The sequence below is a fragment of the Argopecten irradians genome, chromosome 9 (genome assembly GCF_041381155.1).
Source record: "Argopecten irradians isolate NY chromosome 9, Ai_NY, whole genome shotgun sequence".
NCBI lineage: Eukaryota > Metazoa > Mollusca > Bivalvia > Pectinida > Pectinidae > Argopecten > Argopecten irradians.
In genome coordinates this window covers 17,845,065-17,870,290 of record NC_091142.1, presented here as the reverse complement: position 1 = coordinate 17,870,290, position 25,226 = coordinate 17,845,065, and the positions used below count along the sequence as shown (strand labels likewise).

General features: G+C 34.0%; 3 protein-coding genes across 3 annotated transcripts; 1 reads left to right on the top strand and 2 right to left on the bottom strand.

Annotated features, from left to right (window-relative positions):
* Positions 1-921: 921 nt before the first annotated feature.
* On the bottom strand, positions 922-10,831 carry LOC138331678 (dynein axonemal heavy chain 10-like). Its single transcript, XM_069279409.1, has 11 exons — positions 10,516-10,831; positions 6,959-7,114; positions 6,440-6,594; positions 6,072-6,296; positions 5,018-5,832; positions 4,375-4,573; positions 3,880-3,996; positions 3,226-3,477; positions 2,733-2,909; positions 2,229-2,403; positions 922-1,191 (listed from the first exon to the last, which is right to left on the bottom strand). The coding sequence occupies exons 1-11, from the start codon at positions 10,730-10,732 to the stop codon at positions 1,022-1,024; spliced, it is 2,658 nt and encodes an 885-aa protein (XP_069135510.1). The 5' UTR covers positions 10,733-10,831; the 3' UTR covers positions 922-1,021.
* A 215-nt stretch (positions 10,832-11,046) lies between these two features.
* Positions 11,047-12,509, top strand: LOC138331677 (aspartate beta-hydroxylase domain-containing protein 2-like). The gene is made up of 2 exons (XM_069279408.1): positions 11,047-11,895; positions 12,269-12,509. The coding sequence occupies exons 1-2, from the start codon at positions 11,196-11,198 to the stop codon at positions 12,487-12,489; spliced, it is 921 nt and encodes a 306-aa protein (XP_069135509.1). The 5' UTR covers positions 11,047-11,195; the 3' UTR covers positions 12,490-12,509.
* An 816-nt stretch (positions 12,510-13,325) lies between these two features.
* On the bottom strand, positions 13,326-23,618 carry LOC138331676 (vacuolar protein sorting-associated protein 53 homolog). The gene is given in 12 exon segments (XM_069279407.1): positions 13,326-15,560; positions 15,886-15,990; positions 16,454-16,505; positions 17,945-18,030; positions 18,569-18,638; positions 19,314-19,462; positions 20,944-21,022; positions 21,277-21,513; positions 22,222-22,464; positions 22,832-22,926; positions 23,349-23,452; positions 23,455-23,618. Coding segments are annotated over 12 exon segments (1,509 nt in total). The 5' UTR covers positions 23,579-23,618; the 3' UTR covers positions 13,326-15,395.
* Positions 23,619-25,226: the final 1,608 nt, after the last annotated feature.

Sequence of the window (25,226 nt, the reverse complement as noted above, 5' to 3'; positions counted from 1 at the left end):
AAATCTACTTGTATAATTTAGTACATCATTTAAATGACAATCAATTTTACAGTATACTCATTGAATTCATTAAAGGGATTTTTTATGTCACAGAAAAGACTTAAATCTACCAAGCCAATGAACTATCTGTTTCCTTTTGTTGCTTAAAATCAATCTGTGAAGGTTACCTATTTTCGAAATTATTACATCTAATAATGCAATCTGGCCAATATTGCTTTAACAAAATTCCATATTTTTTAACCAAACATTTACAACAGAGGAATGTAAAGGAAACAGTCTATTTATTGGTTTGAGCTGGAATCACTATGTGGCTGGAAAATCCTTCCTGAAAAGAAAGGTAATGTGATACATGTTGTAGAGGTATCGGGATACTAGGCTATTGTTAATTCAGGGTAAAGGCACAGCAAACCATCGACTCTGTAGGCTTACACAGAGAGAGCTAATCCCTCATCTTTCAAATGCAGAATATTTCTGAAGTCTAACTGTTACTATTGTCACTGCAAGGTTCAGAAGTGACAATTTTATGATTTTTAGAGATCTATGTAAATCTGAAGTCTTGTTGTAATTAAAAGGTAAAGATTTCGCTACAGCTACAGAAACATAATATTTCCTAAACTGTCACTTATAGATACACAACAGTATGATTATATACAAATTCAATAATATTCTCATACCTATATGTGTTTCACCACATTCGCTTGATAAATTGATTAAAATTATGTTCTCTATATCAAATATGTGACCATGAATAATAATTATCCCATGGGAGACTATTATTAGCATAAACGAGTTTGTCTTTGCCTCAATAATTTTTCTTTTTTAAATTTTTATCCAGGCATGTAAAGAAAAACAACACTGAGATTAAAGATTTGCTTTAAAGCAATCATAAGAATCAACATCTAATTTAATAATTTAAAGAAAAGCTGGAAAATAAAGTTAAAATCAGAAGAAGTGCACGAGAAGAGATCTTTGAACAGTTTGGCCACATTGCTACAAAAGTCTACCAAGAGTCACACAACTGTCACACATGTGTTAGTCTCACACTGTTACCATGGTTACCATTATTGACAGCCTGCTCTGGTTGGTCAGTCTGCTGCTGTTCTGGCTGTTGATTGGATGGTTGAGCGGGAACGAGCTGTTGAAGTGTGTTATCGGTACCAGTTACCACAATTTCTGTGTTAGGTACCTTAACTATTCACAGAAAAACCACATGCCAAAATGTTAATGACTAGACGTCTAACGCATTAAAAAACAATTATGTTCAGTTTCAAATTCAATGAATTAAAGCAAGAAATATTAATTAAACTAATTAAAAGCAAAATCTAAAAAGCTCTGGTTATAGGTTAAGTATAAGCCGCTGGTGAATAGTTACTCTATAAGTGTTTTGTGTATTATTATACTACAGTAAAAGCTTTAACTGACTTCATAAGACCAAGCACCAAGGAATTTTGTTAGATAAACTTTATATTTCTGCATGGTGTTGTAAGTTTATGTAAAATTAAAAAAACAATTACATAAAGGCATACCTTAATTCATTAATTGTTAGTTCTTATTATTGTTGGGTGTTTATAGGATATCAAATTAATGAAACCTAAATCTATTTTTATTACATTTACATATTATATATTTTAAAAAAAAGGCATGATTTGTTATTGTTGTTTTTGTCTTGTTTAATTTTTATTTATCTACTGGTAGTGTTTCATTTTCTTTCTATCCATACATTTTTGTAATTACATATAAACAAAAAAGTCTCTGTATTCCAAATTTTCAGCATTTTAGCCTCTGGCAAGAAATTAAAAGAAAATCAATCTTTTTTATCTAGTATGTTATTTTATTTTCTCCATTTTTGAAAATACAATAATTTTTTTTATTTTTTAGATTTTGTGTGAATGGCTGCTGTTCTATTGCTAGCATTACAACCCATAAAGATATATTACCAACTGCTTTGGTTTTATCTTCCTTATATAATATTGTAAACCAACTTATGTTTGTATGCATTTAAATTTTGCAGGCGATAAAAAATTGCGAAAATTAATCGCTGTAAAAAATGTAACAGGCATATATAGTGTTGAAATAAACGAGTCTAAAGCATTAAATCAAATCTCTGCTAAAGATAATTTCCAGAAAATCAGTCGTTGCAGATATAAGTTGGTTTACAGTATTCACATAGACCTGTCGTCAGGTCAACTGAAGTCTGTCACACACTCACACAATGACAAGATAATTACCTGCTTCATTGTCATCGTGAGGCTGTTGAGTAAGCATGGAATGATGTGGTTTGACTAGCAAGTTTCGCTTGAGTAATGATGGCAATGATTGCTCCACACTTTCTTTCCAGGCCTCGTACTTCTGATCCTCATACAGTTTCATCTGTTTGGCTACACTCAGGTACTTAGCACGAGCCTTATATGTACATGACAGAAATATATATTATGAATTTTAAACTATCTTGGCTAAAATCTTGATGGAAATATCAACTTTCTGAATCTAAATACCATATCTTGATCAAACTAATTGTTCTGAATGCATAGTATAATTTAACCTCATTTATGTTTTCAAGAATATTATAACCAAATGTGGGTGATGGGTTGGTGTATTGAGAGGTTATTATTTTTTTGTAATAATTTTATTCTAAATCCTGTTATCATGCAAAAAAATATAAATAAACAAGCCCTACAAGTTTATTTTTGATAAAAAGAAAGAGAGAATGAGATTATTGACCAAATACTTACATGTTTTCCCATCTCGGTCTGCATCATATCCTCCATGGTAAGAAATCGTACAATGGTATGTTTGATACGATGGAATAGTGATCGTTCCCAGAAGATGGCGCCTGATACCATCGGATGATTTTTGTGAAGTGGCGGACTTTCACGATGCTGTTGGAAAAGTTCATCTAATGCTGACACCTGGTGGGATAAAAAATCATCAAAGGAAAATTGAAATAATCAGATAAAGATATTTTAAGGGACATTATTTGTATATAAGCCATTTTTTTTTTTAATTTTTAGATTTTGTTTTCAGTTTTTGGGTTTTCATAAGCTGCAAAGGTTATAAGCCACACCCAATACTGGCTGTATTTATACATCGGGGTATTATGCAATAATATATGTTATTGAACACTAAAAATAGTTTTTTTGTGTGTGATTTTTTGTGTGATAAATTAGCAAGTTCATCATTACAGCTTCAACTAAACCCCAAATATTAAAACATTAAATTCCATACCTCTTTTTCATATTGTACTAGAATGTCCTTGAACTTCTGCATCATCTGAGCATTGATTGCCTCTCGAGATCGAATGTGTTTGAAGTTCTGTAACATATCAAATGCTCCCTCTGCTGACCTCAGCGACTGGAACGACTCGTCTATAAACATGATGGCTTCACCGTCGATGGATGTCACTTGTTTGTCAAACTTGTCCATGATCTCAGATTTCCAGGAAGCTTTGTAGTTTGTCATGAAGGGATCAAAACTGACCTGTAGAAAGAAGATTAATTATAATTTATGCAAACAATAATCATACTTTGGGTTTGTTATGTTATTGCCTCAGTTTTAATGTCAGGTAAATCTGATTTGATAATGTCAGAATCAATTATAAAGAAAAAGCAAAAAATCAAACTTTCATAGAAACGGAGGTCATACCTATAGGAATTTCAGCTAAGGACATTGCAATCCAAAAATATGTAAATTCATCACTGACAGAGAGCTCTTCAAAATCCATGATAATGGGATTTTTTTTAAGTATAAAGGGAAAAAAACCCCATCTTATTGTATCTTTAGTCTAAAATAAGAAACTGCAATTAAGTGAAATAAGAAATTTTGGAATTTCCATCCATCTGAATATACTTATATGACCAATTATTTACACAAACAACCTACCTCCTCAAGGGGCTTCACTAGGGCGTCCACACGAAGGAGCACCTCCTCAATCCGCTTTGGGTCTCCTGTCACTGCCTTCAGCTCTGGGCCAAAGATGTTGTAGAATTCTTCCAGTACCTATTAAGATTCACTCAGTATTAGATCTTATATATTATACTATAACTTTACAGTTCATGTAGCTGGTAAGGTCAATCAATGTAACTGAACATGCTTGTTTTCAATGTGTTAGACTTCTAGGCATAATTAACATTATTGTCATATCATGTTCCAAACTTAAAACTTTTTAACTCAAATTTTATGACAAAAGATGACATAAATTAATGCAGGATGAAAATTATTTCTTACTAAAATTCAGTAAGAAAAGGTGAAACTCTTTCACACAATGGGCTTAAAAGTAAATCTGACACAGCCTAACATACAATTAACAACTCCAAATACTCTAAAATCCAGAAATCTTATCTACTTATGTTTCAATAGGAAAAATAATGTACATACTTCAGCCACATCGTAGAGATTCTGACAAATGCTAGCCATGTAGTCTGTTCTTTCAAACAGCTTTCTTCTGTCAAACTCCCATCTCTGGTCGCGCCCAGACGCCTCAATCTTTGCTCTGACATCAAAATAGGACTCTTTCCACACCAGTAACATCTTTTTGGCTTCTTGTGTTTTCCTCTTTACCTCCTCAGTTCCTTCTCTGGAAAGGACAATTTAAGTGAATTAGAACTCTAGATCTATAGTATAAAACTATTTTAGGATAGCACAATATTCATTGTTAACAAAAATGTTAGATTTCCATTTTTGATTATGAAGTGGAAATGAGATCAGTGTAAATATCATCAGAACCATTATATTTGGCCTATATTTATAGGTTTCTAGATAACATAGGTTTTAATTACAGTAATAATAATAATTAAAATGGAAAAATGCCATAAAATTAAACTGAAAATATACAGGAATCCAGAATAGACAAAGACCCAGTAGTTTTGACAAGTTATACAAGTTTCAAGTCTATTAAAATGTCAAAACCAAATTAATATTAATATCTTATAAACCAACTGTTACAGCATCAGCATCTATATCAATCTAACAATTGAAAAGTTTATGACTCTTTGCAATAAGAACTATAAAACCAAATTACTTGAAGATTGTTCTGATGTTGATGACGCGAGCCACTCGTTCAGCTAACTCCCAAGCAATCCTCTCCATCAGTGGTACCATCCGTTCATCTTTATTGTAATGTCTGGAGATGATCCATACCATCCGCAGGGCATTCATCATCGAAGGAATGGTTTCTATGACTACCTGGAATGTTGCACCGTGGGTAATGTTTTTGAAGTGACGCTCCAATGTAGACAGAAAGCGGACATTGTCTTTAGCCTCAACATAAAGTTTATTGAGTTCTGATTTGATGTCATCAAAGTCATTCTCCACATGACTATACACCTCCAACATTTGTGCGACTTTGGGAATCTTCAGTTGTTCAGTCAGAGCACTTAAAGCTGCATTTCTCTCACGCCAGAAATCAATCTCTGCCAACGGTCCTTTCCCCAGGGGGACCTTTTTGATCTGGGTCTCTAGAGCAGCTCTAATGCGCTTGGCCCAGTCCCCACACGTTTCTCGGATTGTTTGCATCAAGTCATTATTAGCGAGCACTTCTTCAACATTCTCACCGATTTCAATATCTGGAATATCAAGTCGAACTTCACCTTCAATCTGTTGTATAGTACGGTTAATACTGGAAGCAAATTTTTGCATGTTGATGAGGAATTCATCACGAAGCAGGGCTTTGGCACGAGATTCAGCTACATTAACTTTGTCTTTGGGTTCTTCTCCTTCTCCCTCCCCGTCGGTTTTCACAGAAGCCTGTGTATCAGTGCGACTGGGAGCACTAACCTCCTTATTGCGTGCCTCGCCATTCCTTTGTTGATTATAGGACAACAAGGGCATGTACACCTGTGGATAGACGTGATAGTTAATGAACCTTCATATTACGCAAACTAGTTTAAAAGTTGAATCTCATTATAAACATTAACTCAAAATCATAACATACTTTACAATATATTATTCAGCTCACTAATACCTAGAATACTCATTAAGTTTATTTTTAAAATTTTAAACTCTGACTTCCAAGTTTGAGTTAACAAGGTTAGACCAAATAGCCTTAAGTTGTCATTGATGTCAGGGTCACCTACCTGTGAGATAATCTGTTCCAACATAACAAGTGAGTGTCCGTTGAGGATACCGATCTCAAAATACGATGGGAGAGTCTCATCGGCCTCGTCCCGACTGGTTGGGAGAGGAACCATCCCTGGTGTGTTTCTGAGGAAGTACACACAGTCCTGATCGGCTAACTCCTCGGGCAAGTGTTGGTAACACATATACAGGTAGGTTCGCATCACCTTCTGTTTGATAATTTTCTGCAAAACGATAATTATGTATTTCTTACATTCAGTGTTTCATTTATTTAGTAGAAATTACTGTAGATGTACTTCATATTTAACCTAAATGTGAAATAACAAGATCCATTATCAGCTTAAAAATGATCCGAGTCCTGACTTACAGTTTTGGGTATTTTGTTTTCCTGTTCTTCTTCCTCTCCTTGTTCCTCCCCCTCAGCAGCTGCAGCCTCTCCTTCTGGGACTGGGGTCTTAGTAGCATCTTCTTCCTTCTGTTCATCACTAGTGGGCGTATCCTTTCCCTTCTTCCTCTTTTTTCCTAAAACACCAAGATTAAACTCAGTTAGACATAAACATTTTCCTGTGATGATCTATATGTTTAGGTTAAAAATTCCATATTCAAAGCATTTTTATGTAGATGGAACAAAGAATTTCTCTAAATCATTAAACACAATTTCTTTGCAATACAGATAAAAACTAAAGAAATCTTGAAAATGTATTTTCAGATTGATCACTGCATGATGTTGCTTGTCATGATTATATAAAAATAACATAAAATAATTGCTATTAGCCTATGGACGTTCTTAAAGAAGTTATGTAGCAACTCAATTTTCAAAGGCATTGCTTGCATGTTTTTTATTTGTTTTTTTGTTGTTATTAGATTAAAGATGAGTTTTTTTTACCTGTGCCCTTTCTGGGTGTCTGATCTTCTCCGTCGCCAGTCCCTGTAGGTGAGGACACGGGGAGGGGTTGGTCACCCCCTTCCTCCCCCTCACCTGCTTGTTCACCCTCAACCTCGCCTGCTTCTTCCTCTTCTTCAATACTGGGGATTTCTGGCTCTGTATCAAATCAATCATACCATTAGCATGAACTACAACAGATCTGTGACCTAGTTTGATAAAAAATAATCAATGCAATGCATATAAAATTAAAGATATTTTCTTACAATTATCACCAAAATATTTCAGAATACAGTTATGTAAATAAACCCCAAAAGCATCCCTATTCCTATAAACCCTTCCCTTCAATGACTCAAGGTCACTTAACTTGCAATTGGGAGCTTTAAATTATTACTGGTAGTATTAGAATGAATCAAAGATTTAGTTATTCTTTTTTAATAATAAAAGCCTGTCTTTTATGATATGAAATCAAATGATGTTTTAAATTTGGTTGTTTACTTGATGAAAATAAAATCTCTGCTTCAAGTAATTCATGACATTAGTGCAATTTAAATGCGTACATATAAACATACAAATTACCCAGTAAGTCCTTAACTTATTTTCTTAAAACACCCTGAACCTTGACATTTTGGAGTCAAGTAAAAGAAAAACTGACAGCACATCTAAAATCACACAATGAAGCAAAATTTAAAATCAATCAATGTTAAAATAAAATACCTAATCAAAAGGATCTTACAGCCAAATTCAGATCATAGGGGAAATTACAGATATATCTTCACTCTGACTTACAAGGTGGGTGTTCCATAAATGGGGTTCTCCTCAGATAAAATGCAAATCAATGGAATGGAAATTAAAAAAAAAAGTTGGGTCCTTTTGACTTTCTTAAATTCTATGCTTAAACTAGAAATATGTCTGTTAGACATTAAGTGCTCGCTAAATACTTCCTAACCTAATTTTCGCTATGAATAATCCTCTGCAACAGGTGTACCTGTACGTAGCACTTTCGCTCATTATCCTTGGGACTATTGCAAGGAGATGGTTTACGCCCTGGTGCATTGTAATAAATACTTTCCTTTACTTCATCAGAACTTTAAATGTGAAATTACTTTTAAGTTCTTTATTACATAAAAGTGTTTTTATCTAATTGTTATCATATTGATATTGATACGATAAACTTGTTTCGTTGTTCAAAATAGTTGTCCGCTAGAACACTCTCCAGTCTCTGTGCACGTGGTGACTTACCTATGTCATGCTTGAACGCCTGGGGTACATCAAATCTAGAGCTCAGACACTCAGACTGATATTTTATAATGTGTTTTTTATTCTGTTTCTCTCACGCAAAGCTGTGTAATTTTATAAATATTAATTAGAACTGCAGCAAATGCGGTCTATGGTCACAGGGTTTAGTAAGCGAAAGTGCAACGTACACCTAGGACCTAAGATGATATAAAATTTAAATAAATCAAATATGTGGCCGGTACTAAAAAAATATTCGTTTCATCACTTTTTTTATTGACTTTGTAAACCTGAATTGCATAGTATTGTTTCAGAAGTTTCCAAATCGATCAGATGATTAGAATATCGTGGCCGATGCAAGAGTTGGTATGATAAACCGCTTGAAGTTTACACAAAACAAATGCATTTCGCACTGTGAAATGTCCTTGTTGTTAATTTATAGTAGATTATAGTTGACAAATATATCTTAATACATGTTTTTGAAAGTTTGGTGTCACTAAATCATGGCAAAATCTATTAAACGCTAAAAGACACTGACTTCCGGTATTACTTGCGCAGTTGGAATCTGCGCACAGCGGATGTACTCAGACTCCACACCCGACAAGGAAAATAATAGTACGAGTACACTTGCACTAAAAAAGATACAGGGATGGTGTAAACACAACCCCTTCCTTACCTAAGTAATTATCAAGAAACAAGAACACTAATACCATATTCGACCAAATCAGGGCTCTTAAAAATTGAAGCAACTCAGGGGTCTCTTTATAGAAATAAATTTGGACTTGCCTATCATTTAATTATTCTACAAAGTACCTTGGTAGAAGTCTATACATAAATTTGCAATAGAAATTGGTAAGAAAACCAACCATATTTTTAGTCTGCATTTTAGTCAAAGTACCGGGTAAGTAAATTGAAGCCTAAAATAGGGGAAGGGGTGTTCAAAGGGATGCGGGCGCTTATTGGGTCAAATATGGTAAGTATTGATTTGGGGGAAATGAGGACTTTATCATTGTTAATTAGGCCAAACAAGGACCCTAATCTCGCAGAAAAAGTCTGGGCTTCACATGCATTCCTTTATAAATAAAATCATTCTCATGGTTAAATTGGGGTCAATTTGATGGAACAAATTGATGATTGGAGGCAGATGCCCCAATAATCTGGTTAAAATATCTTCACTATACGGATATGGTTCTATATTGTATGCTGAACATCTTAAATAAGTTCCACTGTTTGAGAAAATAACTTTAAAACATATCTTTAGAGACCCATACATACAATAATTTAAATCTAATACCTTTTCTTTCAAAGCATCATTGCTAAGTTCAAACAAACAAACAAACAAACAGTTCTACACAAATGATGATAAAATAAACACTTCCACAAGGTGCTTTGATTACCAGTAAAATACCACTCATACTGATCACATTCTGAGTCATCCGAGTCTACAAAAGGACACGACTTCTATGGTACATTGAACATTTGTGTAAAATATCTCTTTACAATTCGATTCATCAATGAAACTATGATACAGGAATTAAAATATAAAACAGTGATCATTGCATGTTGAATACCATCACATACGATCTCTACACCCCTGGAATATCTCAAAGTAAAACTGGAGGCAATAGAACAGATTAGGTAATTTAGTCCTTTGATGTACATCAAAGGAGCCATAATAACTGTACACTGTAGTTGACTGTGTGGCTTTGAAGTTGGGCATCACTCTCTCTGTAGTCTTCAATGGAAATTTTTGCTGGCCTGTGATTGGTTCTGATGTTTTCTGCTCAGCTGCCTTCAGTTTTACTATGAGATAGTCAAGGGGTGTAGAGATTGTAAGTGATCAGAACACCTGAAGTATCAAGGATGGTTCATTTGATACATAATAATGACATGTTGAATGTTCTTATGAATCCTAAAAGGAAACCGGTTGGACAATTAATTAGTACATAGTGTCTCTTCGACTTGGTGTTGTGACATGAACTGTATACTAACGTTTCAAACTTGTGTATTTAATTTGTAGTTCAAAACAGCTGTAATGTAATTACATACATAACAGTATTGTTTATTTTTTAATAATTTTATATATTATCGAGCAACTAAAATAATATGTGCATACTTTTAGCCTCTGTATCAACAGTTCATGTAAAGTAGGAAAATTCAAACATGACTTAAGTTTCGCTGATATGGCAACTATTCTCAGAATCAGAAACACATATGTTTCTGTCAGAATTACACCCAAAACTCCGGGTGCGACTTAGTTACTTCAGTATTTAGATATGTAAAAACAACCATTTTTTTGTGGATAAAGCTATAAAATTCTTTACCACATTCTACTTCCACTTCTTCTTCCTCTTCTCGAATTATTTTGTAAAAAAGAATAGAAGATTCATGTTCTTCTGGTGTGTCGTTTAGGAACTTTCCAAGTTCGCGTTCCTGTTCTCCGTCATCCCTTTCAAGAAGATCTTCAAACACATCATTTTCTTTAATGTCCAGTGCAAGTGATACTTGCTTGCCGATCCATTCAAATCTTGGATCATCCATCTTGCTGGAAATTAGTTTCTTTTAAATATTGTATAATTTCATTTCCAGCGGGCACCGTTCATTTTCCCTTTGTCGATTTACTGCTACTTCTATATCAATGAGCACATATAGTCCGTAATAAAATCGAGTATCTCCTGGGTTAAACTAATTAGTTCTTCACAAAAACTCCAAATCGGTGCTTTCTATTTGAAATTTATGCAATATCTAATCTAATATTAACAATTATTTGGCCATTTTGCTAATTTATTTTTTAATATATCATTCCGCTGTTTTGAAGGGACTATTTTTATTTTGTGGAGGTCGCCATGTTGTATACCGTAACTAACGGTAACCAATCTACCATTCGGAGTTTTTCTAGTGTCGACGTAGTGCTAGCGAAAATTCCTAAGAACACCCACAATGCAAAATTGCAAATGTCAGCGCCCATAAGGTAAAGGAAGTTTAGTCAGTCTTATTGCACAGAATGGATATATACATACTAGGATTACTTATCGGAATCTTAACATTTGCCGTGGTCGTATTAAATTACTTTGGCATATTTCAAAGGATTACTGGACCAGTTGTTAATGACACGTTTAAAAAATGTGAAAGCCCGGGATGTGTGAGGTGCACATTGTATGACAAAGTTCTGGCAAATGCAAAAACTCATATTGAAGAGTACCAACAAAGCACAAATAAGCGAAATGATATACAACGTGAAAAAGAATCCCCTAATGAGCAAGATATACAGCGAATAAGGGGGTCATTGCAAAAACAGATTCCTGATGGATCTGCTCAGAAACCTGAAGTATTCTACTTGCATGGCCTTACCATTATGCCATGGTGGACCTCAAACTTTAATTTTTCAACTGATGTGAAAATATTGGAAGATAATTTCGGAACAATTTTTCAGGAATTTTGTCATGTGAATTTAGACTCCAATGCTTTGTGGAAAGTCAATAATACCCCTAATGGACAATGGAAAGTCTTGCACCTTGTCAATCAGGGTGTGTTGCAGAGAAATATGGTGGACTTGTGTCCAACTACATTCGATATTGTCTCCTCTCTCCCCTCTGTCATGACAAAGAATGTGTTTGCAAATATAGCTTTCTCTGTTATTGAACCAGGAACTGTAATAACTGAACATTATGGTCCAACAAACATCAGACTGAGGTGTCATTTAGGTAAGATTATACCAAGATAATTTATATAACGTTAACATGTACAGTTTAGGTAAGATTATACTAAGATAATTTATATAACGTTAACATGTACAGTAAAACCTGTCTTAGTGACCACCTCTGTATAAAGACCACCTGCTTAATAAGACCATGTTCTAAGGGCCCAACTGGTCAATTTCAATTTTACCAATACATATAAAGACAACTTGGCTATATTTTTTTCCGGGGTCTCTTGAAGTTGGGTGTACTTTATAAAGTTGATGATCAATTGGTATAACAGTGAGAAACATGACCACAGAAAAAGAGAAAACTGAATGATTATAGGAAAGTCTCACCGAAAAAAGTACCACTCACTTATGATTTGTTTCATTTGTAGGTTTAGTAACACCTAAGAGTTGCAGCTTATGTGTGGCTGGGTCTTACTCTCAGTGGAAGAAGGGCGAGTGTCTCCTTTTTGACGACTCTTACCTACACAGCGTTGTTAACGAGGGAGAGGACACGGATCAGTGGAGAGCAGTTTTAATTGTAGATCTCTGGCATCCACATGTCACTTTAGCAGAGAGGACTATCTTAAACAACATATTTAAACCAGATTGAATTTATAAAAGTTAAAGTATTCTCTGTTTTGCAGTTTTTTGTTGTTAGTGTCATGCAAAATGCCAATTGCATAATTCCTAAGAAAACTTGTCTCCAAAAAATGACCTCAACTTGATTATTCCATCTTTGCATATAATAGAGTTAGAAGTTACCTCCCTTCAAAGTAAGTATCCATTGTGACATCATTATTTTGTGAGAGAAATTTACTTTACATTGTCTTCTCAGGAAAGTATGACGTTATGCTCAAAAACACATGATGTCACATGTACAATCAATACCTACACGCAAGGGGAGATTTCTGTAATATATAAAGACAGAATAGCAGTATAGCAAGAGAAAATAACTACAATGTGTGTATATATATATATATATATAGAGTAGTTGTCTGTGATATTTCATCAGAACTCGTATAAGAGACCAGCACATGAATTTCTTAAACATGACGGTGGTTTTGTAGAATGTCTACAAGGCAGTAAAAATGTGAGGATGACAAATAGGTAAGAATCACTGAGAACTATGGTAAGTGTAGTGATAATTCTATCTAAATGGCTTTGTTCATTTATGAACTGAAATCTTAGGATCAGTTAATAACTGTTTTTCATATCTATCCTTGCCAACCTGAAAAATATGTTTCAGAGGCAATATACTCAACAACTGCCCAACATGCGACCTAGGTTTTGAACATGTAACCCATTCTGTTGGACAGCTAGTGGTCGATTGTTGGGATAAATAAATTAATATCTACCCTTTAGCATAACATAAAACTGTACAGGGAAAGCACGTAACATGCAGTCGTTGTGCAGCAATCTAATGTCTAGCTGATTTTGATACCAAAACAACTTTAAACGTTGTAAACATCTCATTCATTTTATTTGACATACGTTTGCTTTCAGACCGATTCACTTATTTAACAAACTCATTAACAATGTAGAGCTCAGTCATCAAACTTCCTTTGACAACAATCACATTAAATAATATATATATAACCAATAAAATGTAAACCATGATATAACATATATACTGTAGTATACTCATAATAGCTGACATTTAAATATACTTAAATTTTCATAACAATGTACATTTGTAATATGCTGGTCAAATCAACATTGATTTTGTTAATTTCATTTCAGAAATTCACTAAAATCCAAAGCCTTATTAATCAAAAGCTTTAAATAACTGTACTGTAAACATACTGATTTGGGCTCAATCAAATTTTAGTAATTATAACTATCTCAAACAGGTTAGCACAATGAGGAATTCACAATCATCAAAAATAAATACAATTTGTGCAAGAAGTTAGAAAATTTAAGCACAATATAATGTTAGTCAAAACAAAAAATTTCTGCAAAAAAAAAGTATGTTTACAGTAAGTATTACTTTTTTTGTGTTCAAATTTTGGTTGTGTACAATATATTCAAAATGAGAATGTTTTTAAAGCATTTTCAGTCCAAAAAGGTTGGGTTTTTTTTTACAGTATACTGCTGGCATCTCTATAAAATTAGTTTACTGGTATCTCATTATCCCCTAATCTACACCCACATGATATCCCTAGTCATATACACAAATAGCTGATACTGCTGTCAGTAACTTGTCTAATCCAGATCCCAGCGTATTCTGGACAGGTGTTTTCCTTCTTAATTCATAGCTAATAAAAATTCTTATAATCAGGAAACTGGCTATACCAGCCAAATATGCTGGTCCCAGTGATATTTGTTTCAAACACGTAACACTTCATTGTTACAATTGGTCATGGTTAAACTGAGTCAACAGAAAACAGTTCAACATTGAACTGCACATAGAAAGCCCTCTCCTATGGGCTAAATTTAATTCCAATACAAACATACAAGTTGGAATGTACAAATCTGTATCATTACTATACCATTAACATTTTAAATTGTATTTAAAATTTCCCTTGAATGTAAGTCAAAGTGTATTTCAGTGACCTAATTTTCTTTAATTGCAAAACAATAACTTGCCAAAGTGTATTGATTATATTGCATGGTGTTATTTGAAGGTACAAACAAGAATGGAGGAGTTGACTTTTCTTTGGAGTATGTCTAGGTCAAATTATAGGTTGTTGTAAGTAAAAGTCAAAATGTGGGTCACAGTGATTTGCTTGCTTTTGCCTCACATATAGGATTAAGTATTGGTACAAACTACAAAATAAATTCATTATTGGCCTTTCCTTCATAGCATCCGAACAAACACACAAAGAAATGTATAGTTATGAGATAGTACTCCAACATAAAAATACATTTTATAACTATCAAATATCCTTCAAACATGAAACAGCCCATAAACTGTTAACCTGGTGCCCATCCATATACAATTTACAACCACTTTTATCACAGACTGGTTCAAACACTGATTTTAAAAATTATCCCATTTAATCAACATTCAAATTAGCTACAATTTGGGGTATTCATGATCATCCTTGTTGATTATATTATATGTATTACATGTACTACTAAGGAACAAAGCCAACCATCACCTTGGCATTAGTCTTGCAAATAGTATAATCAATGCTTTCTGAAGTCATTTGAATAACAAAAATAAAAGAACAAAATCAATAATTTCATTCAATATATATATAAAATCTATTGCACTTGACCAAGTTTTTTCATATTACCGTATTCTAAATTCACTTTTTAAATTCTATTAATCATAGGCCATATTCCATGTATCACAAACAAGCTAGGAAAAGATTTTACATCTGAGTATCAATCTGTGTATTATACATAATATTATACCAACTGGCCAATATACACATAGTGGCTAGCTGATATTTAAGTCATTTTGGACTGTAGACATTTTGATAATAAATTGTAGCACTTTTTGAAATTTAACAACCATGGTGTATTCATATGGGTTTAAATTTAAAACAAGTTTTAAATACACCTCTTGTGTTATAGTCGTTTCTTAATTAGCTTTTCTAATTTTTTGATACGACTAGATTCAGGTTCTGGTGTAGACGTCACAGACATTTCAGTATGGCTGCCTATTGCCATGCAAACAGGAATTCGAGCTCGATAAATCTCCAGTAAATTACTCTGATCTCCTCTTCTTAATCCCTGTGGAAGAATATAAAGGATTTCCAAATTACACCTTTTGACACTGGCATGCTAATAGGGTACTGTTAACTTCATCATAAGGATTAAATATGATAACTTTTAAAAACATTCTTGATATTACTGTATACATGTAGTTGCTAATCTTCTCAGGGTTTTCAATTTTGTTAAATTTGCAAAATTCATGAAGATTCTTTGAACTAGATAGATTTTATGTATTCATATGAATTTTAGATATGATAAATAGTAACTGTAGGTTCAAAACTTCATTCGTATGAGAGTCCAATCCTAGAACGAAAGCAAGGAGTACAATATTATAGTACAATACCTTCATTTCCAAAACCCGCTGGAATTCATTGATATCTGAATCACTCAGAAGTCTGATGTAGTTATCAACAAAACCCTGAGGTGGTTCATGTAGAGACATCACAACCTGAAACATTAATGACATGTTGAGGTATTCAACCTGTTTTCCTATTAAACATTAAATGACATGTTAAGACAGATATTCAACTTATACTCATAGAACAGAATTCACATCAATCCCCACTTTATAATTTAACTGGTAATTAAATACATTAATCTATGGCAGTGTTGCTGTAAATATATGGACTTCAACAGCCACAACATAGATTGGAAATTTATATCATTTTTTTACACTTTAAAGATAAATTTACAAAATAATAGTTGTACGCATTGAATTGGCTATGAATCCACCAAAATCACTAGATTTGTTTTATTTACTTATTTTTAATGCTTCACAGTCAAGTAATCAGTTTTGATATCAGGAATGCCCAACAAAATTGGTTAGTGGTAGTATAATTATATCTTTTGCTTTAGACTTGGCCACAAGAAATATCTATATATAGGGTTATGATTGTAAACATGAATCTTACCTTAAGTATCATCTCGGCTTTAGTCATTCCCTTAACTACTATCTTTGTGAAACTGAAATTCAAACAAAAGCAATTGAACATCAGCATGAATTACAAAATGTCATTCCTTCTCATTAAATTAATTAAGTAGGACATCCTACCTATAGAGTAGAAGGATGTAAGAGATGTATCCCTAGACAGCAAGATACAAGAAGTAATTGAGCTAGTATACCGTATTTTCCCTATTAAGAGCGCCTCCTCTAATAAGGGCGCCCCCACGTTTTTTGCTGAAAAAAATCAGCTAATTTCATACAATTTTTGTGCCAGATTGTGACGATTTGTCTTTGCAGACGCTAATAAAATACTGTTTCACATCAATCTGATGCTTAACAGATATCCGATCAGCTATAAATGTATTGCACTGGGTAACTTAGGACATCTTTGCCATGTGTTTACACATAGAAACAGCGAGAATTCCATGTTCAAAACAAAACGTGTCACTTGAATGCCCCACACACGTGTATGGATGAAGACTAACTGGCAACAACATTTTAGCGATGTCTATACAGGTTTTATGAATACTTACTGTATGTCTATGATAAAGGTTACTAAATAACAGGCATGTTATCATTTTTAAGCATTTAATTGTGTGCTCTTGTCGGTATTTCCCATCTGCCACAAAACGAAAGTAGCGATCGAAAGCACCGTCCGCCATTTTGTGTACGCATGGTAAACAAACAGGCTAGCATAAAATGCCAAAATTCCGTGAAACATACATATTTAACCAATGTTTAATACTTCTGGTGCAAACATTTCTTCATAATTATGTAATTTCAATACTTACTTGACTTCAAAACGTAATTTGGCTATAGTAAGTTTCAGAAAAATACGAAACTAAAAGCAAGATGACTTTAGTCTGTTTCAGAAAAAAAACATCTAAAAATGGTCTCAAATAACGGCGCCCCCTAGGCCATTTACCCGCGCCCGGCGCCCTCATTAGGGAAAATACGGTAGGTAGATTCCATTTAGTGGTGACATTCGATGACCTTTATACTCTTGAGTTCATCACATCATGCATATGTATACCCATAGATATTTCTTGTGCACTTTAAAACAAAATGTCTGCATGCATGGAAATGATTTTGACAGCTCTTGTAAACTACTCCGTACCTGTCACAAAAGAAGGTACCCTAGTAATTTGATTGGTCAATTTGAGAGCTCATGAGAACACAACCCGATATGGAATGGTGCCAGATCCTTTATGAAACTCAGTTACATTGACTGATCGCCAAGCAGTATGTAGTCACACCTTGTGCTCACAAACGCATGTGTACCTATTCAATGTTGTAGCAAATGTCACAGCATACATAATTATACAAAATGCAGTCACACGCTGTACCATGAAAATTTGATTGACAGCTGGCGATCTGTTAACGAGGATCAGGATTTTAATCAGATTGAAATCAGAATAAATATTATGGTAGTGACTAAAAAGGTAGATGATACACTGACCTGGCTGGAGCCTTCCTGATGATTCGGGATCCTAACGATGGCAGATCCAGTAATACGGTCTTCAGGGAGTGGGTGTCCAGTAGTAGCTGTCAACATCATCAAACATAAAGATTGATTTCAGTTTCATCACTTATATTTGATAAGATTCATTATAAGTTGAATACTATTAACATGGCGATTCTATAGCAAAATCAGCTGTTTGCAATCAGCAAGTCTATATAGGTTTATCATAGAACTATGTGGTGTATAATCAATTTTGAATAAGCAATCTACAATCATCAAATTGTAAATCCTATACTAAATCGGTGTTTTGTGTTTAAGTATCAAATAAATTCATAAAGCACATTGAATGATTTGGATACAGCTAATCAATTTTCTCTGTGAACTGGATTTCAATACAATGAGATAATGACATGCTTTATGATGATAAATCACAACCTACCAGTGTACTGGTAAACTCTTTTCATATTACATTCTTATTATCTGTCTTTGTGAGTAAGTATGTAGTGTGATTCAATTAAAAAATGACCTTGGTATTAGGCAAAAAAAAAAAATACAAGAAAATCAGTATCTACCTGCCAGGGTAGATAACTCTATTATGCATGTATCAAACAGAATAGATACCTGTTCTGCTGCCACCGTGCTGATATTCTTACATTTAAAAAGATGGTTGATGAATTTAGGGATGAAAGTACTGAAACATACAAAATACAATTATTTCGATTGTTCCCTAAATATTATCTACATGTAACCTGTAGTAAAAATTATATGCAGTCTGAGGAAATTATATGCGTCTGGGTATATTTTTCAAGAAATGCCAACATACTTTTGTTTGTTTTATAACATATAAAATCAGACTAGTTTGATTTATTTCAATGTTTACACCATTCACAGAACCAAGAGGCATATTATATCATCAGCAATATGAAATACCATATTTCTGATAATAGCAAAATAAGATTCTCAATTTATTATTAATACTGCACTATAATAATACCAGATACACAGAGTTCAATCTACGATTATTATTCGTGGGTCCTTTTCAATGGTTTTTGTGAAAACCATGGGTCCCACAGTGTTATAGATACCGATTCCCAGAAATTTCATGGGTCCTTTTAAAATTCTGTGAGTACAGGACTTGGGATGCGCACGTAGATTTATCACTGGATACAAATATCATATTATATTGCTTGACATGTGAGATTTCAAATATTAATTCATTCATCCCTGAAGACACACTTTGGCTCTTCTAAATCAAAGATTAGACCAGTTCATAATACAATTTCAGGGGTGAATGAGTAAAAATATTAAATTTTCGTGTTGCAAATTAACAGGAAATATGCATTTAACATAGTGTGTGGAGACTTACTTAGCAAATTTGAGACAGAACTGTGTGAAGTATTTGCGAGAGGATGCCAGGTTGTCTCTGATGATGGGTAGGTTCTGTTTGAGGTGGGATGTGAGGGCCGTCACATATCCACTTTGGTCACCAACTGCCTCAATGGTGGACCAGGACATCTTAAACAAAAAATATTAAATTAAAGCAAATTCATATATTTTTTCATGTTCTAATTTCATTCAACTAGGAACTTCATACAATTATGCTACAGTTGACCATCCACTGCATTAAGACACATTAATTTTATTAGAAATAAAATTGAATTATTTTAGTTGACTTTTGTATCTGATCACAGTACAACCTGTTATTCATGCAAATCTGTAATATGTTGCAGAAATACTACTCGCTTTACATCAACAGGGTTCAAATTATTTTCTTTAATTTGATAATAATCCGGTGATGTTTTCCAAAAGCTTTTAACTACAATCAAATGCCTTCAGGTTTAATTGGCACATGTAGAACAGGTCTTTTTCAAATAAAGTTTTATGGGGCTAATATTCCAAATGTAAATTATTTCAAATTTAATTCTTTAAACATTTTATAATTTACTCTAGAGGTAACACGGTTCCTTCAAAATTAAACAAGATCAAAAATTGAAGATATAGCCTCTTAAATTCAGTGAAATCAATACTTATCTAAGCAGTATCAAGTACTTCATGGCTGTGGAGCTCACTAATATATAATCCTGAACTTACCCCTTGCTACATACCAAGGCACGGTCACAGACACAAGTATTTCATGGCAATGGAGCTCACTATTCTTTATCTTACTCATTGCCACCAAGGCAGGCTCACATACTCTTGTACATCATGGCTATGGAGCTCGCTATTCCTTATCTTACTCATTGCTACCAAGGCAGGCTCACATACACTTGTACATCATGGCAATGGAGCTCACTATTCTTTATCTTACTCATTGCCACCAAGGCAGGCTCACATACACTTGTACATCATGGCTATGGAGCTCGCTATTCCTAACCTTACTCATTGCTACCAAGGCACATCACAGACACAAGTACTTCATGGCAATGAAGTTCACTATTCCTTATCTTACTCATTGCCACCAAGGCAGGCCCACAGGCACAAGTACATCATGGCTGTGGAGCTCACTATTCCTAACCTTACTCATTGCTACCAAGGCACATCACAGACACAAGTACTTCATGGCAATGAAATTCACTATTCCTTATCTTAATCATTGCCACCAAGGCAGGCCCACAGGCACAAGTACATCATGGCTATGGAGCTCACTATTCCTAACCTTACTCTTTGCTACCAAGGCACGTCACAGTCACAAGTACTTCATGGCAATGAAGTTCACTATTCCTTATCTTACTCATTGCTACCAAGGCACGGTCACAGACACAAGTACTTCATGGCAATGGAGCTCACTATTCCTTACCTTATTCATTGCCACCAAGGTAGGTTCAGTCACAAACACATCATGGCTATGGAGCTCACTATTTCTTACCTTACTCATTGCCACTAAGGCAGTCTCACAGACACATCATGGCAATGAAGTTCACTATTCCTTATCTTACTCATTGCCACCAAGGCAGTCTTACAAACATATCATGGCTATTGAGCTCACTATTCCTTACCTTACTCATTGCCATTAAGGCAGGCTCACAGGCGATTTCTAGGTCTTGTACCAGTAGTTGTATGCAGCTGGAGATTACACTACAAATCAAAAGAGATACAAAAAGTCAACCAGCGAAAAGAAAACCTTTTAATTATAAAATTTTATACATGTATACAATTATATTAAAAAATCAAATGTAACCAAACCATATTTTGACTGTCAAAACTCGACTTAGGCTATCCTTGTTCATTTGACAGACCCATGTAAGATTCTATTAATCATTTATTATTATTAATTATTACTTTGAAACACCAAGCTTTAAATATATTTTACGTTTTCTGACAACACTTACTTATGGAAGGTATCCTGTTCTGGATTTAGGTCTATCTGTAGCGACAGTTCCTTGTCTACTTTCTCCCGTAACTTTTCCTCTAACTGTTGTGACGTTTCCATGCAGTATTCGGCTGAACACAATATACTACAGATTCTACATTGTTCTTCTTCAGTAAACTTGGTTACCTCCCCTTCTTTGAGGATGCTCTGTATCAGACCTGAAGCAGAGCTGATGCCCGTGTTTTGACTTGCCATTCTGTAACAAGACAAACACTTACTGGTTTATTGCCAACATGACTCCGCCTATTGCTAGGCTTTGTCTCATCAACTAATGTCAGTGTTCTATTGGTGTAATCATGTACAGCTAAGCGTGAACTTGAGTACTCGGCCATTTAATTTATTCACAACAACCGCTTATTAGAGTAATTATTTCAAGTATAAATCCCGACGGACCTACAGTTTTTGCTACAGGCCTATGAGGTCTTTGTCAAGGCTCGTCTGAAAACAATATAAAATCACCAGGTCCGTTTTTAATTCATAAAGGAACAACTAGGTCCAACCAGTCAATCCGTACACTCGAAAACGGGCCGGTTTTGTTTTCATTTTCATCTCAATGTCCATGTGTGATGCTTTGTAATTCAGTGCTACACTGCAAAGACTATTTTCAATCTATAATTTTACAACTTTAAACAAGCCTTGATTTGTAGCTATTTTAAAACATTTTGACAACTCATATGTTTATACATTTTGCAGCTTGTGGTACCAGCCCTTCAGTGTCTCGATTAATTATTATAGGATTTAACAATGCTTGAATTAATAATAACAAATGTATGTTAGTGTTCTTTACATTAAACTTGAACGGAGAGTGTATTTGCTTTGTATTATATATATACAGTATTATCAAATTATATTTATTGACCAACATTCCATAGGCTCACGAGGAGAATGTAGACCATCGACTTACTTAGGCAGGTTTGTGAGTAGTACCCTATGGGCATATTCCCGCAGGTACTTTTGGAATGTACGAGTTAGGTCCAACATCGGCTGACCCGTGCTGAGTTGTGAGCACTGTACCATACACTTCTTGTAGAACACAAACAGATCTGCACAACTCGGTAATACATTACTACTCTCCTCAGATTCCATCCGTGGTGTACCGTGTTGGCGCAAGTCCTCCAGGAATCGATTGATTAATTCTGCTAAATTCCTGTGTAGAAAATAGTTTAAAATTAAAACAGGTTTTCTGTAATCACAAGAGAAAAATAACCATAAAACTCTTTCTTACACAATCACAAAATAGATGAACTAACGACTTAGTAAGTACCAAGTTTCAATCAACACAAGAGTTCTAGACTTAGTAAAATATTGATACATAATCCAGAAAGAATACTCCATACAGATCAAGAAAAATTAACACCTGACTATCATAATCTGTTCTGTATTTTTAAACGAACATGCAATTCTCAACATAAAATATTGAATGCTTAATAAATATTTTATTAAAGATATTTTTTGTAGTAATCATTACATTCTAATCACTAATGAAATCAACTATTAACACAGATTATATTTACCTGTCCTGAGATTCTATGTAGATACTGAGGTGTGCCTCGAAGCATCTAGAAATGATACCACTGAAGGGCGACAGGATTTGGGGTTTGGAGTCTGCCTACAATGAGGAAAACTTACATTTTAGTAAAAATCTTACTTCAGCGGTTTTTGTAGGATACATTTTATAAATTCAAGCTATTGAAAGGTAATTGCATTTTCTGTTTCATGTTAAAATATACAGTCAATCCTATCTATAAAGATCAACCAAGTGGCAAAGACAAAATGGTCTTTGTTGCCAAGTGGTTTTCATAGACAAGCCAAATTGTGTTCAAATTGGTCAATTTGGCCCCTTTAATAGTATGTTTAAATGGTCTTGATATACAAGTTTTGATTACTTTGAATATGGAAGGGAAATGCCATAATCATGATTTGAAAGCAGAAGTTTAGTTAAAATTGATAAAATTAAATTTCATAATTAATAAAATGAATTATACAACAATGTCATTTTTAGAACAAAATGTAATAACAATTTACTTCTACCTTGCTTTCATCACTTGGAGTAGTTTCCCCATCGGATGCCCCTTCAAATGGGTTTGTGGAATCCTCAAATGGATTGGATGGAGGAGATGTGGCGGTCACCATGGGTTTAGCTGACCCTCCTGAAGAGTCACCCCTGTAAATCGTTTGGCTATCAGTGCCTCAAAGTTGGTGGTCCTCTGTATAGCGAACAGCAGTAATTTCACATCAATCTCTGCTCGTCTTCTACCCATAATATTGCCAAGCTCTTTCCTGTGGTGTAAATTTCAGTTAAGCTGGAGTTGTTTTTTTGTTTTGTTTCATATTTTATAAACATCCATGCATGGTCACATAGATTACAAACTCATGATCCTTAGGGCTATTGGAAGAATGTCTGAACACCTTTATCACTGTCACTTTGGATATATGATGTAAACACAATCAATGTAACATTGTACACAACATGGATAATGTTAAAATGCATTATCTATAATTTGTAACATCTTCTGATTGTAGGCAATATTAAGAAAATTGAGTGACTTCAAGTAACATTAATTTTGCGTTTAATCCTGAAGCTATGATTTCCTAAGGAAAAGGACTTTTAGCATATTGATAGTTGAAAATGTAATTTTGTTTTTTTTTCAGTGTATTTCTAATTAAAATAAATCACTTTTTAATAACATTTATTGGTGGAGAGGAAAGAGTGTTGAGAGAAGCATCCTCAACACTTAAGGGAATACTATTACTGTCATTATATCTACCCATGGAATATTTCAAAGCAAAACAACTGAAGGCATTTAAGGAAAAAACAAGATCGGTAACAAGCGTACAGATTCTTCCCTGAAGATTACTACAGTCAAACCTCGATGATTCGAACTTCGATGAATCGAATTTCTCGCTGTATCAAACTTTTTGTCCGGTCCCGAATTTCTTCCCTATATAACATTACTAACTAACCCATGTATGAATCGAAGTTTTATGAATCGAAGTTCTCGATGTATCGAACTTTTTTCATGGACCATTTGTTATAGAATCATAGGTAACTGACACTCGATGATTCGAATAAAAATTTACCTGTACAGATCAGGTGTTCGCCGATACCCCGCGGCATGCTGTCACACCTAGCTGTCTCGCGACGGCCCTTCACCGGACAATAGGGATTATGACATCTTGTGTTGCTAGCTTGATATCATCAAGATAATTAATATCACTAATCAGACTGATACCTGGTGCTTTGTTTTTACAAGCTGCGTTATTAAATCATTAGTACGGAAAAGATACATTTAGTCGTTATTGATGTTCGCCGCCACCATTGGTAGCGGTTTGTCGAATTTACGGAACGGTAAATAGCGAGCCACATTATTAGTAACTCATACTCAAAACTGTTACATTGCACAACTTTGGCATAAATACTGGAGCAAATGATCATAGGTCAGTTTTTCATTTTACCATAATGGAACTGGATGGGGGTTATATAATTTTCAATGAGATAAAGGAATAAAATAAAAGTTCAAGTTCAATTTTATAGCTGAAAATCATTACAGTTCTGATTTATTTACTGGCAAAATTTTATGACAAACGAATAAAGCATATTCGAAAAATTAAGATTTTTGTATTGCAGATTTATGGACTTAGACATATTTTGGTATTCAGCCAAATTAACGTGATACGAGGAAGTTTTTACTACTAAATAAGATGTGCATATTTATACCGTTTTTACAACAAATGATAAAAATAACAAGTACAAAATATACAAAAAAGGATATAACATATTTGGAAGCATTTGCTTTTTTATTTTTCGAAATATTAACTACCAATATGGGTGTTTTACCAAAAATCTAAGTATAAAAACATTTCAAATTGGCACGATCAGTCAACTTGACAGGTTAATATTTAGTTTTT